Genomic DNA, 22373 nt, shown 5'->3' with positions numbered 1-22373 from the left:
GCAGGTTTGTGATCGACAGGAGGAGCTTGGAGGGACTGCAAAGGCGATAACAGGGACGACTCGGAGTAATTCTGTGGCGAATTCTAGAGACAGGTATCCGGTCAAGAGCCTTTAGGTAGCGGAAAGGCGCAGCGCTAGAGGATGGAGCAGGGAGAAGAAGGTCGGAAAGAGAGGTTGGAGGCTCGCATGAATGGTAGCGCCAGACGAAGGGCAGGGGGCCAGGGGCCAACGCCATCATTGACACCGTCTCGTCGCCTTCTGATCAAGCAATCGTGAAGCTTCATCAAAAGGCTTGTCAGAAAGCGGCATGCATCCAAAAAAAGGCAGAAGAAAAGGCCTGCTCCTGACAGCAATCTTTGCTCCGCTTTTGAATCGCGATCATGGATGCTAGTAGAGCATTTTCCTCGTCTTGTGATGGCCTGCCGCTTGCCAGACACCACGGATTGGGTTGCTTCTGTCAGAATGCCTGCATTGGCACCATCTTGTCCTCATCTTCACTCTGAAAACACCTCGCCATCCACAGATTGGTGCTCTTCTCAATTTCCGCTCAACTTTTGGTGTCTTCAACCAACACTTACAGAGTTTGGTCGCTTCACCGGCTCTGGCACAGTCGGACCTTAGGTGAATTCTTTTGGCAGAAGGGACCGGTCCTGTTCGTACTTTCCTCGCGTAAACTTGAAATGGCTACAAAGTACCACTCTAGCCCTTTGCGTGGCAAGTTCTCTGTAAAGACTGTTTCATCACCTTTTGACGTCTGAGGCGATTTCATGTAAAGACTGTTTCATCACCTTTTGGCGTCTGAGGCGATTTCATTACAGAAGTTCGCCCCTTGGTGAGTTGTCTATCTTCCTCCTTTCTCAAGGTTGATGGGATGACAATTTCTCTTGAAATCTGCCGGGTGCTAGCCTCCTTGCTTCTCCTTTACGATGAGCTTGCCGCTTTACAGTAGCGGCGCTTCGGACACAAACGTTTTGGGGTTATTTTAGAGAGGCGACCTGCTGTGAACAACTTTTTACACCATTCCAAGCTTCCAGTCTTTGCCGCTTTATGGTTGTTCATTCCAAAATGTTTCACTTGACGCTTTTCTTGGCAGTTCCAAAAAAAGAAGCACAAGGACCTGTGCGAATGAAAACAGCTCTTGTTCGCCCAACGCACGTGCGTCGGTGTTTGCCTTTGCTTTGGTAAGCCTATTCAGGACGTGGAATTTATCCAGTTGATTTGCAGGTGCGAAGGTGTTGCTTTAACTGACGTAATTCGTAAACCTCTTCAGTTCTAGATTCAGGTGCCCTTTTGCAAGAGCAGATTTGCAGGTCCTACTCTAATATTCTGTTTGGTGCGGGGCAGGTTAGAATAACAGTATTTAATGTCATTTTTGGTACTTAATTAAGTGGGCAGCTATACATGGCTGGCTACAATGCGGAAAACCTACACACACACACACATTTTTTTTTGGGGTGATACATTATATTACAAAAAGCAGACCCAAAGAAAGGGGCTGGTAGTTAGAAAACCTCTCTCTCTCTCTCTCTCTCTCTCTCTCTCACATGCACGCACGCACGTGGAAATGTGATACTACCTGCAGAAAAACAACCAACCAACACTCTCATTTTCTTTCCCTCTCTCCCTCTCTCAACAGAGACACTAGGGCCTAGGACAACAGTCGGGCTGGACCCCCCCCAAGGATTTTATTACTTGAGAGAAGATGAAGTACATAGTTCAGCTTAGAGTTGTTCATACATAAAAATCCAAATCGTGAATGAATGAATCATTACATGAGCTCTCAGGCTCCCTTTCTTGGCAACAAGCCACTTGTCAATTTCTACATTACTTTCCTAATTACATGCCACTAAGGGCAACTCTGGAGTCTTCGAAGCACTTGGTCACGCGAACCGCCTCCCAGCAGACTCTGATTAGGCTCCCGTAGCGCTTAGGAAAATAACTCTTCCTAGTACCTGCAACAATTAATTAAAGCGCACCACCATGGCACCCATTAATTGTTAGCGCTTTGCATGCAAACAACACATTGTGGACTAGTTCTAGTCACGGTGGGCGTCCCTAATGAATACATGTGCACACATAACAAATATTTATTCTCTCGTTGACCGAAGTCAACACTCTTGATCATAATTAAGGGGCTTTGACCAAGGGTCGAGGCGCCTTAATTATAGCCAAGTCTCTCCAACCGAAGTTGGCACATCTTGGTTAACTGTGGTTAACCCTCTTGGCGCATGCCAAGTCTCGTTGACCGAAGTCAACACTCTCTGACTGTAGTCAGCTCTGTAGTTCTCTGGTTAACCGTAGTTAACCCTCTTGGTAATAAACCAAGTGGGCCCCGACCGAGGTCAGGTTTACTTGATCAGAGTCAAGTATCTTTGACCGTAGTCAATTCTTTGACCATAATTAACGCATATAAAACTCTTTAATTATGATCAAATAAATGGTCCACTGTACTTTGACTTAGGATATTTACATTGTGGTGACATCCCCTCGGCTTCTATTTGGTTGACCTCAACTGAAAAGCTTCCTTGTAAACATCCAGAAGTTGTGGATGATCGGATAACATGTCTTCATCCATTCACTTGGCATCTAATGCCGTATAATTCTTGAATTTTACAAGATACCTGTAAAACTCCTTGCCCTGAGGGCCTTTGCGTACAGTATGGTACACAATTTGCTCTGGCTGAAGAACCTCCTCTAGCTCATCCACTTCGGGTGGATCCTCTGATATTGGCTCTGTAGGCTCTGGCCTCTGGAATTTCTTTAGAAGACTCACATGGAATGCATTGTGAATCCTCCAATGCTCTGGCAATGATAACCTATATGCAACCTCATTTATTCTTTCTGTAACCCTGAAAGGGCCATAGTATCCGGGAGATAACTTTGCATACACTTTCTGTTTGCCTTTAAACTTGCGGAGCCTACTTCAAAAGTACCCAATCCCCTTCCTTGAGATCTAACTGTCTCCTATGCTTATCTGCAGTTCTTTTATGTTTCTCTCGAGACCTTTCGATTGCTGTCCGAACTTGGCTTTAAGCTGTCTGGAGGTTTCCCACAAACTGATCAGAGCCAATATTTCATCCTTGGTCCTCAGGATAGGTGGCAAAATCACCTTCCCATAAATGACCTCAAAGGGGGCGTTCCCTATAGAGCCGTGTACTATATTATTGTAAGCAAACTCTACCAATGGTAAGGTACTTTTCCCAGTCTGAACCTTGGTCACCCACGTAGCATTTCAGCATATCCAATGCTGTAGAATTTGCTACTTCACTTTGACCATCTATCTGGGGATGGAAAGAAGAAGAAAAATTCAAATTCGTCGCCATGTTATCAAATAAAGCTCTCGAGAATAGACTGGTCATTTTGGGATCTCGATCACTGACAATGGACTTAGGCATACCATGATGCTTAAAGATCTGTGCCATGAAAAGCTTAGCCATATGATCTGCCTTTATGGTTTTGCAAACCAGAATTAAATGAGCTTGCTTGCTGAATCTATCAATGATAGTCCAAATCCCATCATTCCTTGACTTTGATCTTGGCAAATAAAAAATAAAGTCCATTGTAATACTTTCCCATGGTGCCTGAGGCACGGGAAGAGGCATAAGTAGGCTAGGTGCCTTCCATCTATCATACTTCCCTTTCTGACACGTAAGGCATTCAGTAACAAACTGATGTATATCTTTCCGCATCCCAGGCCAAAAGAAATACCTCTCTAGTACTAGAGTTGTTGCTGTAATTCCTCTATGTCCAGCATAGGGAGGTGCATGGCATTCCTCCAAAATCTTTTTCCTCTATCTCTTGGGTGATGCATAGGCAGTCATCTTTCATTAAATACCCATCTTTCAGGGAATAGTGACTAGTGGACTGCCCCTCTTGCATTTGCTGTAAAATCTCTCCAAAATTTGCATCATTAGCATATTGTTCCCTCATGCCTTCCAGGTCCTGATAATAGGCAATAGTCACATTATTGACCTGGGGTCTTCGGGACAAGGCATCTGCCACTCTGTTCCGAATTCCTGGGGTATGGACAATCTGAAAATGATACATTGACAGCATGTTTGCCCATTTCACATGCTTCTCGGAAAGCTTGGTCTTAGTCAAAAAGTATCTTAGACTTTGGTGATGTGTTTTAATAGTAAATTTTGCACCCAAAAGATAGTGCTTCCATGTATGGATGGCATGAATTACAGCCAATAACTCTTTCTCATAGATTCCCAGATATCTTTCAGCATCACGCAATCTTCGGCTCTCGTAGGCTACTATATGTCCATTCTGATGTAATGCAGCCCCAACACACTCTCCACAAGCATTGCAATCAACATCAAAAGGTTGATAAAGATCTGGGACTACAAGAATAGGCTCTGTAGTCAACTTCTCCTTGAGTGTATTAAATGCTTTCTTTTGTGATATTCCCCATGTGAAGGCTACATTTTTCTTAGTAAGGTCATGTAATGGAGCTGCGATATCAGCAAAAAGCCTGATAAATCTATTATAATAGGAGCAAAGTCCCAAAAAACTACGGACTTCATGCACAGTTTTCAATTCAGGCCATTCTTGGATGGCTCGGATCTTTGCAGGATCCATCTGTATCCCATTCTTGGATATTATATGCCCCAGATAATGCATCTCTTCCAAGAAGAAATCACTTTTCTTGCTATTGGCAAAAAGTTGATGATTTCGAAGTTCTTGAAATACCAAAGCAAGATGTTCCCTGTGCTTTTCTTCTGTCTTTGAAAAGACTAGGATATCATCAAAGAAAGTACCCGTGAAATGCCTGTACTTTCGGAAGATGCGATCCATCATTCTATTGAATGTGGCTGGAGCATTTGTCAACCCAAAAGGCATCACTAAGTATTCATACAACCCGAATGTAGTGCGAAAAGCTGTCTTATGCACATCTTGTGGTCGTATCCTGACTTGATGATAGCCACTCTTCAAGTCTATCCTGCTGAAAACTGTTGCTCCTTTGAGCTGGTCAAGCACATCATCTATGCGTGGTATCGGAAATCTATTTTTGATGGTCATCTTATTCAATGCACGATAATCAATGCACATTCGAAAAGAACCATCTTTCTTCTGTACTAGAAGTACTGGTGAACAAAAAGGAGACGAGCTGGGCTGAATCAACCCTTTGGACAGCAAGTCCTGTACCTGAGCTATAATCTCCTCTCTCTGAGTCGCACTGACTCTATAAGGTGGTCTATTTGGTGGCTCACTACCAAGCATTAACTCTATCTGATGATCTTCTGGTCTCTCTGGGGGTAACTCCCCTGGCAAAGCATCGGAAAAGTAATCTTTAAAGTTTACAAGAAACTGAAATTTTTTGTCTGCGTCATTCATTTCAGCATGCATATCATTTTCTTTTTCTTTTACAAAAACCATGTACGCGATCAATGCACATTCGAAAAGAACCATCTTTCTTCTGTACTAGAAGTACTGGTGAACAAAAAGGAGACGAGCTGGGCTGAATCAACCCTTTGGACAGCAAGTCCTGTACCTGAGCCATAATCTCCTCTCTCTGAGTCGCACTGACTCTATAAGGTGGTCTGTTTGGTGGCTCACTACCAGGCATTAACTCTATCTCATGATCTTCTGGTCTCTCTGGGGGTAACTCCCTTGGCAAAGCATCGGAAAAGTAATCTTTAAAGTTTACAAGAAACTGAAATTTATCTTTGTCTGCATCATTCATTTCAGCATGCATATCATTTTCTTCAAAAACCATGTACGCGGAAATTGCAGACTTTATTGCTTTACCACATGTAAATCAGATACAACGGGGATAGTCTCCCCTTTATTCCTGGCAACTTAACGCTGGTTTTTTCCCCTATGGATAAAACTCAGCACCCTCTCAGGGTCTATTGTCACTTCCTTTCGATGGAACCACGGTGTACCAAGTACAACATCATGCTGCTTGAGAGGAGAGATTAAAAAGTCCTCCTGATCTACATAGTTGTGCACATGGACACAAAGCTTTCCAATCAAAGGAGTAACTTGCAGTGGATTCCCTTGAAACATTTGATCAGCATCAAGAGCTCTGCCTAGCTCTTCAGTTTTTATCCCTAATCTTAGGGCTAAATCTTCAGATATGAAATTGTCTGTAGACCCTGGATCAAATAGGATTAATGCTTGCTAATCTCTTATCTTTCCCCATGATAGCAAAAGCTCTTTTTCTTTTGGGTTCGAGGTACTCCCTAAAACATCTGGGACTGCTCCCACCATTGGCCTCAGTGGTACTAGTGGCTTTTTCTACTCCTTAGAACCCGAAGGCTTCTCAGGGCACTGGGCAGCTATATGTCTCTCTTTCCAACACTTAAAGCATTTCCCATCTCTGCGGAATTCAGCTATCTGTTCAGGAGTGAATGGGGATTTGCCTTTATATGACTTTGAAAACTGAGTACCCCTCGGCTTCTGAGGGTGAAACCCTTTCTTTTCAACCTTGGGATACTCTTTCTTTTCTGATTTTGAAAAATCAGCTTTCTTTCTTTCAGCACGTCCTGCATGCAAGGATAGTACTGTGGATGGATCTTGTAACGGCACAAGACTAGCTACTGAAGCTGAATGCATAAGGTCTTGAATGTTCTTTGCCCCCAAAGCATTTACTACCGCCTGGATTCTTGGATTGAGACCTGCTCTATACTTTCTCATTTGGGTTTCTTGGGAGATCTTTTTGAAAGGTGCAACCTGCAAATAAGCATCCCAAAACTTTTGGTTGTACACATCCATTGTATCTTCTGCATCCATATGTAAACTGTCCCAATCTTGAAGAACATGATCTCTAAACTGTTTAGGCATAAACTGCTGGTAGAAGGCTTTCTTGAAGTCCTTCCACTTCTTTGGGGCTGACCCATCTGTGGTCTGTGCACTCCACCATGCACTAGCTGTCACTGTCAAGTGCAAACTGACCATTCTTAACTTGGAGGATTCTGAAAACTTTTATGTACCAAACGCAGCATCAAATTGCCTAATGAACTGCAATGCTTTGTCTGTATGATCATATTGTCCATTATAGGTCATAAACTTGACAGATTTACCTCCCTCTTTGAATTCCTTGGTCTCTCTGGAAGACCTACTCTTCCTAGACTTCTTGTGTTTCTTTCTTTTCCTAGATGGTTTATCTGATAAAGAAGAAGGTACAAAAGTCGAGCTCGAGGTAGACGGTGAAGGACTGAGAGATCGGTAATGATGCCTCGATCTCTTCCTACTATGAGACCATCCCCTATGAGATCTCTCTCTCTGGCTGTACACGAGAGTGTGCCTCTGGCATTGGCACATCATAGGCTACATTAGGCATATTTTCTACTTGAAACAAATGCTGAGCTCTTGGATCCCTTCTGAAAATTTCCATCTCCTGCATACGAGTGCGTACCATCTGCTCAAATTCTTGCTGATTTTGCTGCACACTTCTCTGTCTTGGATGTGCATCCCTATCTTGTGAATCCCATTGGATAGGTGATTGAGCCATTCTCTTATAACTCGTCTGAGATCTGCAAGTTTCTCACACACATTGTGTATGCAACTGATGTAAGCAGCCTTTGCTTTTCAGAGAGAAAATTACCTCAACAAGAGGTGTCTTGCATTCACAACTTATGCCAGTGCCGGCTGTCAACTCAAGGCATAAACTCAAAGCTGTGTGCCCCTTTTTTGGCTGCTGCAAATGACTTCAAAAAGCATCTGTTTTCCCCCTTTTTCACTGCTCAAAGGCATGCATATTTCTTTTTCTGCAAATCTCTGATTTTCTCTGATTTCTTCTTTTTCTGATAGTAAATACTCTCGTAGATAGGTGAAAACTGTTGGCAGAAACAGTCTCTGTAACTGTTTTTTTTTTTTTTCTGGGGGACAGTAACTAGATGGGTAACTGCTAGTTACACTAACCAGATTAATCTGGTTTGGTTAGTCTGCAACTAGACTAGTCACAGTCTGGTTACAGTGACCAGACTAGTCTGGTTGGGTCAACTAACTGGACCTCTAACCAGGGTTGAGCTGGCTGCCATGTCAGCAGTATGCCACGTCATTCACTTGCCATGTCAGCATTCTTGCATGTGCTGCCACGTCAGCTCTGGCTGCCTTGCCTGCCACGTTAGCGCCATGTGTCAGATCCCTCTACCACGTGTCCTCCTATGCCACGTCAGCCTAAGGTTCCAAACCTTGGCTGACTGATCAGCGTCATGCTTCGTGCCTGCGGCAAGGCGGAATTCCCCGTACCTTCACGACATCTACCCGCCTCGTATCTCTGAGATGATCCTTCCGTCGAGCCACGAACCTGCTCCATGTATGCCTTCATGAAAGCCTCGTTGATCATTGCGCAGATAGATAACGGGACCGCCCACGCAATCCATAAAACAAGTGCCCCGTTTGCTCTTATGCCGTTCGTCTTCGCGTTAGTGTCAGCGTTCGTCTTCCGTTGGTTGTTCACCCACAGACCTCAGCACAAGACGTTGCTTCCCCAAAATACACTTAACGCGTCGGCATCTTCGTTCAACGCTTTCTCCTGCCATTTCAAATGCCTTGCATCCCTTTCTGATGAAACTTCCATCTCCATTGTACCCTTTGCGATCATCTCGTCGACCTTCCAAGCACTTGGGCAGTTGGGCTATAGCAAAAGCCTCGTTCATTCTCCCATCGTCACACAGGTGCAAACTATCTTCTCTGATCGTGATTGCCATAGAAGGAAATTCATGCCTTGCTCTGATACCAATGAAATACTACCGGCAGAAAAACAACCAACAACACTCTCATTTTCTTTCCCTCTCTCCCTCTCTCAACAGAGACACTAGGGCCCACCAGGACAACAGTTGGGCTGGACCCCCCCGAAGGATTTTATTACTTGAGAGAAGATGAAGTACATAGTTCAGCGTAGAGCTGTTCATACATAAAAATCCAAAGCGTGAATGAATGAATCATTACATGAGCTCTCAGGCTTACTTTCTTGGCAACAAGCCACTTGTCAATTTCTACATTACTTTCGTAATTACATGCCACTAAGGGCAACTCTGGAGTCTTCGAAGCACTTGGTCACGCGAACCGCCTCCCAGACTCTGATTAGGCTCCCGTAGCGCTTAGGAAAATAACTCTTCCTAGTACCTGCAACAATTAATTAAAGCGCACCACCATGGCACCCATTAATTGTTAGCGCTTTGCATGCAAACAACACATTGTGGACTAGTTCTAGTCACGGTGGGCGTCCCCAATGAATACATGTGCACACATAACAAATATAAAAAATATATATATTTATTCTCTCGTTGACCGAAGTCAACGCTCTTGATTATAATTAAGGGGCTTTGACCAAGGGTCGAGGCACCTTAATTATAGCCAAGTCTCTCCAACCGAACACATCTTGGTTAACCGTGGTTAACCCTCTTGGCGCATGCCAAGTCTCGTTGACCGAAGTCAACACTCTCTGACCGTAGTTAGCTCTGTAGTTCTCTGGTTAACCGTAGTTAACCCTCTTGGTAATAAACCAAGTCTCCCCGACCGAGGTCAGGTTTACTTGACCAAAGTCAAGTATCTTTGACCGTAGTTAATTCTTTGACCATTAAAAGAACTCTTTGACCATAATTAACACATATAAAACTCTTTAATTATGATCAAATAAATGGTCAACTGTACTTTGACTTAGGATATTTACATTGTGGTGACAAAATGTCCAAGTGGAACCAAGAGGGCTCCTCCCCATGTGATTGTAGAGGCTTCTACTAGTCACTGATATCATAAGCAACGCTTTGCATTCTGTACCACAAAGGACGCGAAGCGTGTCTATGCTGAGAAAGCCATCTTGCTTCCTTTACCCTGTATCCAATCTTAATGGTGTACTTATGTCTTTATTCCTTTTGCACGTGAATGAGAACATGGTGATTATACCATGGTCCTTCTAAATAGAGTCCATTTTCAAACCAAGAGAGCCTTGGTTAGGTTACGAACCTATTCATTGTAAATCTTACAAAAAATACCAGCACAAGGCTCCGTGTGTTACGACACTTGATTTAAAGTAGCTGAATCGTAATGGAGCTTTTGTGGACACTGCCTAGGACATTAACGAGTTGCTTGTGTCCGTCTACTTGGCACTCCATGTCACAGGCTGATTATTTGTTAAGGACCAATATAATGCCGATGTCTTCCCAAAGGGCCTCTTATACTTCTCGACTTCTCGACCGAGAAATCCTAGACTTATTTGATCAAGAGAGTGGTGTTATTTGCAAAAAGTCTCTCTAGGCCTAATCAGTCTTATAAAGTTTGATTGATTGGAAGATGCCCTTGGTGAACTAATATGGAGAGGTTGAGATGTCCCTTATTTTTTTCTTTGTCCCTTATTTAAACTGTATCCAGCTGGTCGGTGCTCTATTTTGGAGCAACAAATTGGTCCACCACTGTAAAGAATTTTCCTTCAAAAAGGTGGTTGCCTTTCACACTTTTGGAGGACTCAGTGAAGTTAACCTTATGAGAAGGCTGCATGAAACTGTTGCACAAAAGTTAAAGCCTTTAGCCTATCTTGAGCCCCATTGAAGGTCTCAAACTTCACTACTGCCCCACCTTCCTTATAATCCTTATCCTTCCCTTTGGGTGCCAGATTGTCATAAATAGGTGGCTGCAAAAAATGGAGGATGCATACCTCCAGCCTGTGCTACACAGCCACTACCAATTAGAGGATTTGCCAAACCAGCCCCAGGCATACCAAACATACTCGTGGGAGATCCAAAATTACCTGACATTCCACCTTGCATTTCTGGCTGCATGCCAATATTGCCATACATTATGCTAGGCATTCCGGGCTGCATACCCCCAGACACATGCCCTTGCATTCCTTGCATACCAGGCTGAGATCCCACTAGGTAGTTTCCAAGCATTCCAGGAACATCTAGAGCTTGACCAGCCATAGCGTGGAACACCGAACCACTGCCAATCCAATTACAGTAGGCAATACTTCACCAGAGACAATCATAGGCTCACCTCCTTAAGAAACATGTGATGTCCCGGCATGAAACCGGTCTCAAGGCCACAAGAGGGCAATAATTAACAACTAACCAGCTAGTGCTTTCACACTAAAATATTCAGCAAATAACTCAAACACAAATTGGGAGCTAGAGTGCTCCTGCTCAAGAACGCGCCCCTTTCGGTCTTTCTTTATTAATTGGAGGAAACAGCAAATAAGTTACTTTGTGAATACAATCTGACTTGCATTCAATGCATTTTCCACTCTCAGTAGGCATTAATATCCCAAGCAATAACCCTGTTGGGCTCTGTTGGTACACCCTATTGGAAATAGGCATCCATCTTGGTTCAAACACTTGCATGAGGCTTGGAGTTGTTGCTAGTAGCCCATACGGGGTCACACAACTCCCCTCACTGTGCCTCTGGTGTCCTGTAATTCACTGAAAGTACCCAACCAATGGGTGAGAGCATAAATGATCTGCCCACAACCTCGGGAACAAGAACTTGAATTGCAAGCATCCACTGTGAACCATCCTGCCAACTAAGTCTCTCCAAAGCAGCTCACAACCAAATCTCTCCAAGGCAGCTCACAACCAAAGAGCAAGGTCGAGAGGAAGCAACCAGCTTGTCCTGGTCAATGTGAAGGCATCCAATTAAGCTCATACACGAGCTCGTGCAATCCTAGTCTCAATGGTGCATTATCCTACCTGTACTTCAGCATAACCTGCCCGTACCACATCAATGATTGAGAGAGAGAGAGAGAGAGAGAGAGAGAGAGAGAGAGAGGATAAAATATAGGCAGCCCCTTCAACAAGCGCTGGCTGTTCACTGTACGAACAGCCCATGGTGCTGCAAACTAGCTCAAGGCCTCTAGGCTGATCCACACAGTCCCAAAATGCAATGTACAGCCCTCCGTGAGGATCTCGTACGTTCAAATTGTCAAGGCTTCTCCCCGCCTGTGACCAAATTGCTGTACGAGCCCGTCGGCGCCCGTGATTATTCCAAGTGCTTTTCCACAAGGAACAATGCCAAATGCATTCAAAGCTGGGGGGGAATGCCACGTGGCATCCCCCCCCCCCCACCCCCCCCCAAAACCCCTCCTTGTCATTTGCCCCCATGGCCCCCTCTACCGGGGCATTTTTAAAACCCAACCAATGAATGTGCCCCATGCCCCCTCTAGTGGGGCATTTTTAAAACCAAACCAATGGCCAACTTGAATTTCTAAAGGTTCCTTTTCCCCCTCTTGGGCCCAAACCCCAAATTCACCCCAAGGCACTAATTACTAGGGAGAACTTTGCACATCCACATCCCATGGCCCTACCCACTTAGTTTTCCAGGGTCCTGCCCACATGCAAGTACAAACTCACACCCTCGCGATAGTATTGATGGCAAGAAGAAAAAGGAGTAGGAGGAGGGGAGTTGACCTTAGAAGCTTAGGACAATTCCTCCACCCTATTCCATCTATCCATACACACTCTCCGCTCCTGACATTCTCTTCAAGCTTAGTTGTGTCACTCAGGCCAGTGAACTATTGTCCCTAGCACCCCTCAAAAACCTTCGTAACTCTTCTTCATCCACTATCTTGACTCCTCATGTCCCTCCTCCTCTACCTCCTTCTCACACGCTTTGACTTTCATCTTGATATCCTCTATCCCAAGAGTCACGTTCTTATCCTCTTCTTGCTTAGCCTCAAACCTACGTTAATAAGGTGATCTCCAATGGGCTGATTCTTTCAGATAATAGAACCTTGTAGAATCATGTACAGCAAATGTATCCACATTTCTGGTAAAATCTTTCCAAACGAAGTTGGTTTTAAGAGACCCTATACTTTCCACATAAATTTTAGTAGAGCAAGCTGCATGACCAAAAATTGCTGCTACTTTAAGGTACCTCTTTCATACTTTACATCTTGTTGGTCTAGAAGTGACCGGAACACTCCTACTGAGGGTAGGAAACTCAACAGGTAAAAGGATCCCCACACGTGCTGAGGGGGAGGCCCTATCAAAAGGAATCCCAATGACCGGGACGCCTAAGATGGAGGGCACAAACTCATCATTATCCATGAAAGTCGCCAAATCTGCCAGTGCCGAAAAAGAGTGCACGTGACCAGAAGGTATGTCCTGAAAGCAGTTTGCCAAACTTAGAGCAATCACTAGCATCCAACTTGTGTTCCTGGATAAAAAGAATATCAATAGCACCTCCAGTGACACCTGGATGAAGCTGATTCCGGATCAACTGCCTACGGCGACGGTGTGGAACTTCGCCTAGGCCCTGTATGTTCCAGCTGACTATCCTCGTCGATAGGAGGAGGATGGATGGAAAGGCTTACCCAACCTAGTAGAGGAGACCAGCTTCCCTTGACGGAAGAAAGAACTTTCAATGAACGGAAATGGTTGGAATTTCTTCCAAAATGAACGGAAATTTTGCCATTGGATAGGGGTTGTAAAGTCCTTCAAGAACGTGTCCCAATCAGACTTTTGGGTGTTCCAATGGGATTTTACTATTCTATAAAAGATAGACAAGAGTGGGTCCTTCAGAAAATCAAAGATGAGATTCAAAAGTGCCGAGGCGTATAACCTTCCCTTCGGGGGAAAAGCTTGTTTTCAATTTCTTTATTTATCCTTTGATTATTTACTCTCTCTCTCTTTTGTACCCTTCCAAAAGTGGGCCCAATAAGCTTTTAATCCATGGTAATGTCCTTCTTGTGGAAAGGAGATTTGGAACATGGAGGATTACCAAGGGAAGGTGGGATTCTACACTTTTACCTAGAAAGGAGGAAGGTCTCAAGCTTGTGAATGTTGGAAAGTCTACAACCACATTCATGGGTAAATGGATCATTAATTCCTTAATTCGAAGTGCTAGAATATGGTCTTACCTTCTACGAAAGAATCGTATCATCAACAAATGGTTGACATACAATTGCTTGGCGATTGTCTAGTTGAATCCATTGGTGATTTCCCTTGTTAGTCATGTCTTGAACACGCCATCACAAAGAGTCTACAATAGTTGCAAAGAGGAGAGGAGAAAGGGGGCAGCCATATCTAATGGATCTCCTTGACTCAAAGCAGGCGAAATCAGCCATTGATATAAAGCTTGTTGGCCCTTGAGTTCTTAAGGAAAGTGTCCACAAGTTGTTGGAATCTAATGGATCTCCTCCAAAAATAGGCGAAATTAGCCATTGATAGAAACCTTGGCCCTTGAATCCTTGAGGAGAGTGTCCACAAGTTGCTAGAATCTATCAAGCAATGCCCATATCCTTTTAAGCTTGAGTGGTGAAGCCCCATTCCATCTATCATAAGCTTTGTCAAAATCCACTTTCATAAAACAAATGTCATGTATCTGCTCCCACAATTTCATATGGCTTCCAATTTTATGATACTTGTTTGGTCCTCTCTTATCCAACACTGCATCTTGTCTCAAAGCCTTAATGCCAAAGATTTTACGATGATCTCATAACATGTGTTGAGCATTGTGAAGGGTCTCCAATTCTTAAGCTCTTCTTTAGCCCCTCCTTTGGGAATAAGTTTTCTGTGCTTGTATTAATGCTTGGATTTAGAGACTCATTTCAAAGATCAATGAGCTTAGGGACCATTGTCCCGCAAAGTATAAGTAAACTCCATTGGGAGTCCATCCTCACGAGGAATCTTGCCCTTCACCATTTTGTCCACATCTTCCTTAAGCTCTTCTAAAGAAAGGTTCTTGTCTAAGGAGTAAGAGTCAAAGGAAGACAATACCTTTGGTCACAAAGTACGGCAAGTAGCTCTAGCTATTGCTACTTTGTCTTCCCAAACCAAGAGTGTAATATGCCGGAGGAATATTAGAGAAAGTAGCAGTATTCCCAAAAGCATTATCTTTTGTTTAAATATGGGAATGGAAGAAAAAGAGACAGCCTCTATTAGTATTCTTGATATGACTTACACCTCTATTAGTATTCATCAGGAGAAGGTTATCATCGAAAAAGGGAGGGAATGAAGAGCTTTACCTATGAGATTTAATGAAGAATTACTTGGGATGTTTGAAAGGTAAAGTCTGTCAGTCCTAGCTCTTCTATTATTTTCTCCCACCTGATTATTTTTCTGAGTGAAAGAGGTCTTCTCAGACACATCTATGAGATGGGCATTGTCTTAGTTTGTGAGGTAATTAATTCTCCTTCTTTAATACCCCCTACCATTTGTCACTCTTGGATTCAATCTCCCATAAGAATAGTCATCCCTACCTAAGAGAATAGTGCATAACCGAATTCTAGCTTAAATTCTTCTAAAAACCAAGATAAAGTTGGTCATGACTCATATCTATATGGGTATGGCTCATCCATATTGAGCCTAGTTAAAAATTTGTGCATTGACTCTGTCAGAGTGTGTGTTGTCTTTGGTCCCTAAGCATTGTTCAGGAGAAACTTTAAAGGTGGATTGTGTCGAATGAAATTAGCCTATTGGTGTGGTTCCGCACCTTGACCCCTTAATCTATGTCTTTCTTTGTGTGGCGATTAAAATTGAACAAGGGACTAAGAGTAGTGACACGCAACCTACATCGCCAACACCAGGCGTTCTCAATTGGTATCAATCAAAACAACACAATCCATACAATGGCAAGGCGTGAGGTTATACGTCCATTTTGCCAAGGTTGTGCACCGTTTTGTACATTCAATATTGCATTTATGTGCACCTTGTGTGTTAACGCTAGGTCTTGCTTTATAGGAGGGTGCAAACTATCTAAACCTTAACTGTGTTAATAGATTTGCACCTCTAGGTCCTTGCACTAAGTTTTAAGAACTTCTAATTTAAGTTTGATGTACCCCATCGGGATGATAAACTTGATCTGTGATACACCTTGGGCAGAAAAGATCTAGGAGTGCTGAAGGAAGGTGAAACAAGAAATCAATTTTTCCAAGTATGATCACTTTCTATATTTTAGCTAGTGGCATAATACTTTACCAGAATGTCATTTTTCAAAGAGAGAAGAAGGCACCATCAAGAAGATATTAAGAACATCGAGTTTGAGATGATTGACAAAGGCAGATTTTCTGACATGCTATTTTAGCGAGTGACCAATTGATGAACTCTTTAGGGACTTTTGCATTAACAAGCGCTCCCTAGCAGCAATTGAAGAGGCATTGGAGTTGGTCATGGCTTGGTTGGTCCATCTGAGCTCAATTGCACTTTAAATTTTTCTTACCACAAATTTTAGTAAAAGGAGTAATAAATTCTACCTTGGACTTTTTAAACTTGAGGCCACCATGTCAAAGAGCTCAAGAAGGTGAACCTTCATTCCAAGGAGCACTGGAAGGCACAATTTCTAAAAGGCAAATAAAAGATTAAAGACGTGGGTCTCTAAAGCAACCTTGCAAGAAGAGGGCATACACTGAACCACATGTCCTACATTGACATGCATGTTGAACACCTCACCTCCCTACTCTCCTATAACTCTCCCCTTTTCCGGCGGCCCTCATTCCAGCATTAGCAACTCCTATGATTGAGCTTCCTTGCTGCATGCTATCTGCCTGTTGCTTGCATTGTCGAATCATCACATAAATAATAATTGCCAAGCTTTTGGGGCTTGTTTTAAACCATATAGTGCTTTCTTGATTTGCATACCATATGCTCTTTCCCTTCTACCTCAAAACTTGGTGCCTATTGCATATATGCCTCTTCTTGTAGATCTCCATTAAGAAACTTTGACTTTATATCTATTTGATGAACATACAAGTCCACCAAAGACATTGTAGTTGACAATATCTATTTGATTGTTTTCATTTTAATCACTCATGCAAAAGTTTCCTCAAAATAAACTCCTTTGTGCAAACAGTAATCTGTTGCAACCAACCTTGCTTTGCATATTTTAACTGTGCCATGCCATTTGCAGTAAGTTCGACCTTGTAAACCCATTTGCAACCATCATTGTTTTTGTCTTTTGTCTGGCGTTGCGTCTAGAAGCTTCCACAGCTTGTTTTATGCCTCATATTCTTCATCTATGAACCGAATCCAATAATTTAATCTAACCTGGCTGCTTCTCAAAAGATGCTGGTTCTGGCATAGACCTTGATTTCTAGGTTTCTCATCCTTTATATTGTCATGTGCTTCCACTAGTTTTCTCACCCATCTTGCTTGAGATTTTGGAGTTGATGTTGGCAGATTGACCTCACTTCTTCGAGGAGACCGGTTTCCTCACGTGACTCCAATGTCTCAGGTTATTGCTGACCTACAATAACATTTGAAGTTGTATGTTCCTCATATATCTCCTTCATCGCTTCCCCTATTTGTTTAATTGTATCATCCAACTGTGCCAATGCTTTGTTTGGATTAGCTTTGACATGCATTTCATATGCTATGGTCTACACCCACTGTTGGGAGCTGATGATGTCAGTGGGGATGGCATAGTAGCTAGTCCCTGCTATGCGTGATGGAGTTTATGGTTTTCAACCTTATGAGTGACTATCATGAGATTGAAACTGCACTATGTTGTGTTTTTAGAGGATGAGTTTGGGAATGTTCCTGAATTCATCTAGGTATATGCATTTCATATGCTAGATCATGACCGTGACATATGCTATATTGTGGCATTTTTTCAAAGATGACATCGTGACTAGAAAACATCTTCATGGTTGTCGGATTGTATGACTTGTATGCGTTTTAAACATCCATCAATATGCAATTTTGCTTTTGATGGAAACTTGCCCATGCTATATTTGTTGATGTGGGCATATGATGTTAAACCAAATACTTTGAGATGTTTCACAGTGGCTTTGACTTCTATCCATGTCTCATTCGGTGTCATACCTTTGAGTGCATGTCTCGGTGAGCAGTTAATCAAATATATGGCTATTGCAAGTGCTTTTGCCCAAAATTCTTTGTCTCTCTTTAAGATCTTTTATGAACCTATGGATGTTCGTATTCTAGGAAAAACACCTGCAGATCAATGTATCATGGAGTAGATTTGAGGATGTATTGGCACAGCTTAGTTTGTTTGGGAGCAGTATGACGTTCTCTTGAATGTGGTTGCAGAACCCAGAAATTATGAAATCTTCACAAGTTTGATCATGAAAAGGGTGTGACAAAAATGGGAGGATGCCTTTCAACTCATAGTAGCAAGCAGAAAAGAACTACATCATCTTCACACACCTTCTTTACAGAAAAGATATCAAAGGGATGCCAACATGTGAGTGACAAGACCTCCTGGGTGACAAAAAACGGGATTGGCAGATATGTGCAGAAAGAACAAGCGACAGTGTTTAGATCAAGTCAAATTAGTGATGAAAACTGTCAAAAACCCAAGCAAAATTCTGATCTACATAGCAGCATTCAAGGTACACATGGAATGTTTATTTCTGATAAGTTTGCGTGCTATTTTCCAGCATGACTTTAGCCAGTCCAAGGTGTATCCGCCATTATGACTGTTTCATTTCCAGGCGTTTGCCAGAAGCTTAATAAGGTCTTTATGGTATGTCGATTTATGTGCATGTATTGGAGCATAGGCTTATTAAACCACTGTTGCACACTGATGAAGCTGGTAGGTAGCTGATTTGAGGCTCGAGACGCACTTTTTATTCTGTACATGAAGGGTTTGGTAACATAGTCAGATCATTTGGTCTCATATCCAATATCTGCTCCCTTTGACTTGTGAAAAAAGCCAATTTTGTTATGGCAAACAGCTCGTGGCTCACATTATATTTATCTTCAGTATACCTAACCATGCATTTTTCCAGTTTCTTTGGGGCTGGGAGATTAATGCATTCATGTTTGTAAACTAGCATGCTTTCGTGGTGATTTTTGCCTCCAACGTTGACTTATCCTGCATGGCAGCAAGCAAAGATGAAGTCTGGTTTGACTCACAACTCTGGTTGGACTCTGATTCTGATGAAGATTTCAAGAGTGTGTACAGTGGTAAGCAATGTAATTTTTAAACTTGGTTGGTATTGATACAAGGGGATGAAAAAAAAGCTGTTCTATGCAAGTTCCAGCATCTCTTGTTTGCCGACGATTCTAATTTGTGACATTGGAAGGTTCTTGGTTTTTGGTGTGCATGTGTCTATGCATATGCATTCTGTATACTCCACAAATGGCTTTTCAGATGTAGCTAAGCACCGCAGGATTGATGGTTGTTGTGTTGCTAGACTCTCTACCTGCAACAGGCAATAGCCTTAGTTATCCTGGTAGTGCTCAAGGGACTCCACGACATACTTTTACATCACTGAGAGAACAAATGCAAAACTCGGAGATGGATGTTGCATGGCCTTCCGGAAGAGAAAGTGGGTTGGCTAGCCCTACTGAGAGGAAGACATTGGGAGAATTTTTCCTCAAGCTACCTCTAGGCGAGCACTTCAAGTCAGGGAACAAAGAGCATCAATTGGCTGCTGAGAAAGGTCAGCAATTCGTTGTTCAAGTAGAGTATTTTTCCAATGAAAAATCTTTTTGTGGGCTTTTGTATTTAATTTTGATTTTAGAAGTTGTGAATGTTTTCAAAGGTGATATGGCAGGTGATCAACAGAAAAATTCTATACAAAAGTCTTGCTTACCACGATTATTTCCATCCATCAGCTTCAATGACAAAAAATTGCTCACTACTCCTGGTGTACACAAGGATAAAAGTACACTGCTACGGTTTTCTTTCAAGCGGCACTCTAGTGATTTGCGTGAAAGCTCTCATCCTTGTATGTTCTTTCCACCGTTTTGGTTCCTTATGGATAAAGTTCTTTTGTACTGAGTGTATGTTAGGGCTATTTTCAGCAATGTAACAGCCAGGCCATTGTGGAAATGTTTCTTGGTGTCATTCCTGTTGATTGTCAGAAAAGTTAGGATGTAGGTTTTCTCATGTTGAGACACCATTTGTCACGAGTCTTTACTTATGAAATCTTTTGCAAATCTGGTTATTCTGTTTTCGTGTCTATACAGTTCTATCTAAAAGAATCATAGAAAGGCCTATTGCGGGATCCCAGGTGCCCTTATGCCCTGCAGATAAACCTCGTGAACGATGCTGGTCTGTCGTCAGCCCTTCAACATTCAAGCTCCGCAGCCACAGTTATCTGAGGTATAACACTGGTGCTGTAGAAGATATTGCCAACTTCTGAGGATGGATTTCAGATGTATGGGGGTCAAATTTTTTTGCCTGATAAGACTTAGTGTTGGGGAACAGCCTTTTGTGAAGAAGTAGATACAGGCTGATGCTATAATACTCCACCTAGTGCTTAAGGTGCACAACTAACAAGGCCACTTTCAGTGATACTTACATAGCACCCTGGAATTCAATTCAAAGGCCATGCATTTCAACACACCTGTTCCAGCATAACTATAATTCAGTAAAATGCTTATTGAATCCTACTACCATTTTTGGGCATCAGTTGGCATCAGAGCAAGTTCAGGTCCTGTATTTGTAAAGCCTTGTGGTTTAGTTGGTGCTATGGGAATATCCTTTGTGCAGAAAGGTGGTTTGTGTGATAGGCCTAGTTTCAAGATTCGACCATACTCAAAAGTATACTGCAAGTTGCTGTTTCTGAAAAAAGAGGCTGCGATAGTGAGCAAAACAAAGGGTGCAGTTTGAAGTCCTCTGCTCCCTCATCCTCACCCTCATAGCTTTCCGTGCCTCGCTCAAGAAGAAGAACAAAACTGAATGCAACTGAAAATATCATAGTAGTATGTGCATGTGTGAGAGCAGAAGTCTGTCCAGTGAGTACAACTTAGATCTTGTACATAAAGATGCATTTTCCCTTTGCCTTTGGGAAGGAATATAGGCCGAAGGGAAGAGGGAAGTATGCCAATGGAAGTTTTTTGAGTGTTGTGGCTTTGTTTGTTGTAGATGCTGCTTTGCATAGTTGAGGTATGCATTGCTGCTGCACCCTACTCGTTGCCGGCGTGGAGTAGTGGTAATAGTAGTTGCCCTGCTGGTTCTGTTTTGTGGCCATTGTAGATGTCGAAGTCAGCCTTCTTCTCCCTGCTCTTTGTTGGTCTTTTGTGTAGACAGAGGCACTTCAGAGTCGAGTTGCTCGTAGCCCATCTTGAGGCTGAAGTTGCCTTTTGAATAGAAAAAGCCTGCCGAGTCCAAAGCACAGAAAAACTTTAGAAAACACTCTCTTTCTTTCAAGCACAGTAAATCACAAATAACCCTTCACAAAATACAAAGAATGGACCTTACAAATCACTTAATCACTTAAAAACGGGTAACTCAAGCTCTAGGAAGCAGATTCTTGAACTTTCTAACGCAAATTGAAGAGGAAGCTGAGCTAAACAAAGATGAAGATGCCTCAAGGAGGGCTTGTGCCTTGACTGAAGCAAGGGCTCGTGCCTTGATGGAAGCAAGGGCTTGCACTCTCTCACAAAGGATATAGCATGAGTGGCTTTGATAACATGTTGGAAGATCAGGGGGAAGAATGGAGTGCACAAGCTATACATTATGTTATATTGAACATAATGATTAGCTATGGTGCACACACACACACACACACACACATCACATATGTGCATGCGTGCATACGCGCGCTCGTGTGTGTGAGCATGCACACGGACGCACGCACACCCACCCACCGACCCCTCCCCCCACACACGTGTATGCATGTGCACATACATACGTATTACATACATACATGTGTGTGTGTGTATGAGGCACAGTTGCAAACTTTTTCATTATTGTTTCTAGTTTTGAGTAGTAGCTGTCCCACTTGGGACAGCTATGAATGTATATTTTTCTGAATGAAATCTTTCTTTTACAAAAAAAAAAAGGGGGGTGTGTGTGTGTGTGTGTAGAGAGAGAGAGAGAGAGAGAGAGAGAGAGAGAGACATCCCATGTGAGCACTTCAGATTGATTTAATAGTAATGCAATTTTTATATTTCATAGTGGAAATAGAAGTGACCATACTTTAGTATACCTTCATAAGACTAGAATATATCCAATCTTACAAATTAGTTTTTTAATAAAACAAGCGAAAGAGCAAAGGAAAGAAGGGAGTTTGTAAGCAACTTTAAACAAAATTATGAGTAAAATGAGAAAATTAAAACTACGCTTATGTTCTCATTAGTACACAAGCGCACGCACATACACAAGCATCTGCGGGTACAAATATGTGTGTGTGTGTGTGTGAGAGAGAGAGAGAGAGAGAGAGAGAGAGAGAGAGAGGTGAGTAATTTGTGATATATGCAGGGATAAGGAAAAGACATTTGCATCAGAGCATGCAATGTACGAACCTTTTGGTGTCGATTTATTCTGGTCGCCAAAGAAAATCAATCATATTGCTCAATATGTTGAACTCCCAAAGTGCCATGGAACTGGAAAGCTACCATCACTTCTTATTCTTAATATTCAGGTGGTTTTGATTTTGAAATGACTGAAGCTACTGTGATTGAGAATATAAATGTTACAGAAGCATAATGATCCATTTAAGATTTTTTGACTGAATTTTTTTCTGCTATGCTAACACTGTTAATCATTGCCTTATGTTGATATACATTTAGTATCAA

The 22373-nt window shown here is 42.5% G+C and overlaps 1 protein-coding gene and 1 pseudogene across 2 annotated transcripts in view; one reads left to right on the top strand and one right to left on the bottom strand.

Annotated features, from left to right (window-relative positions):
• The first annotated feature begins 284 nt into the window (after positions 1-284).
• The window catches only part of LOC147905120 (uncharacterized), a 30830-nt gene continuing 8741 nt past the window's right edge, over positions 285-22373 (top strand). Inside the window, exons 1-8 of one of the 2 annotated variants that reach the window (XM_087396849.1) lie at positions 285-832; positions 1094-1181; positions 17931-18232; positions 18729-18809; positions 19040-19288; positions 19403-19576; positions 19818-19953; positions 22057-22219. In XM_087396849.1, coding sequence (XP_087252975.1) covers positions 17986-18232; positions 18729-18809; positions 19040-19288; positions 19403-19576; positions 19818-19953; positions 22057-22219 — 1050 coding nt within the window. In that variant the 5' untranslated portion in view covers positions 285-832; positions 1094-1181; positions 17931-17985. Of the gene's footprint in view, positions 833-1093; positions 1182-17930; positions 18233-18728; positions 18810-19039; positions 19289-19390; positions 19577-19817; positions 19954-22056; positions 22220-22373 lie in introns of both variants that reach the window. The other variant, XM_087396843.1, reaches the window with a different exon arrangement.
• On the bottom strand, positions 5743-8299 carry LOC147905121 (uncharacterized; annotated as a pseudogene).

The sequence above is a fragment of the Dipteris shenzhenensis genome, chromosome 2 (genome assembly GCF_047967505.1).
Source record: "Dipteris shenzhenensis isolate YYH24624 ecotype China chromosome 2, Dip_SZ_1.0, whole genome shotgun sequence".
NCBI classification, from domain to species: Eukaryota; Viridiplantae; Streptophyta; class Polypodiopsida; order Gleicheniales; family Dipteridaceae; genus Dipteris; species Dipteris shenzhenensis.
The sequence above is the reverse complement of the archived record's forward strand: the minus strand, read 5'-3'. Positions and strand labels throughout refer to the sequence as shown.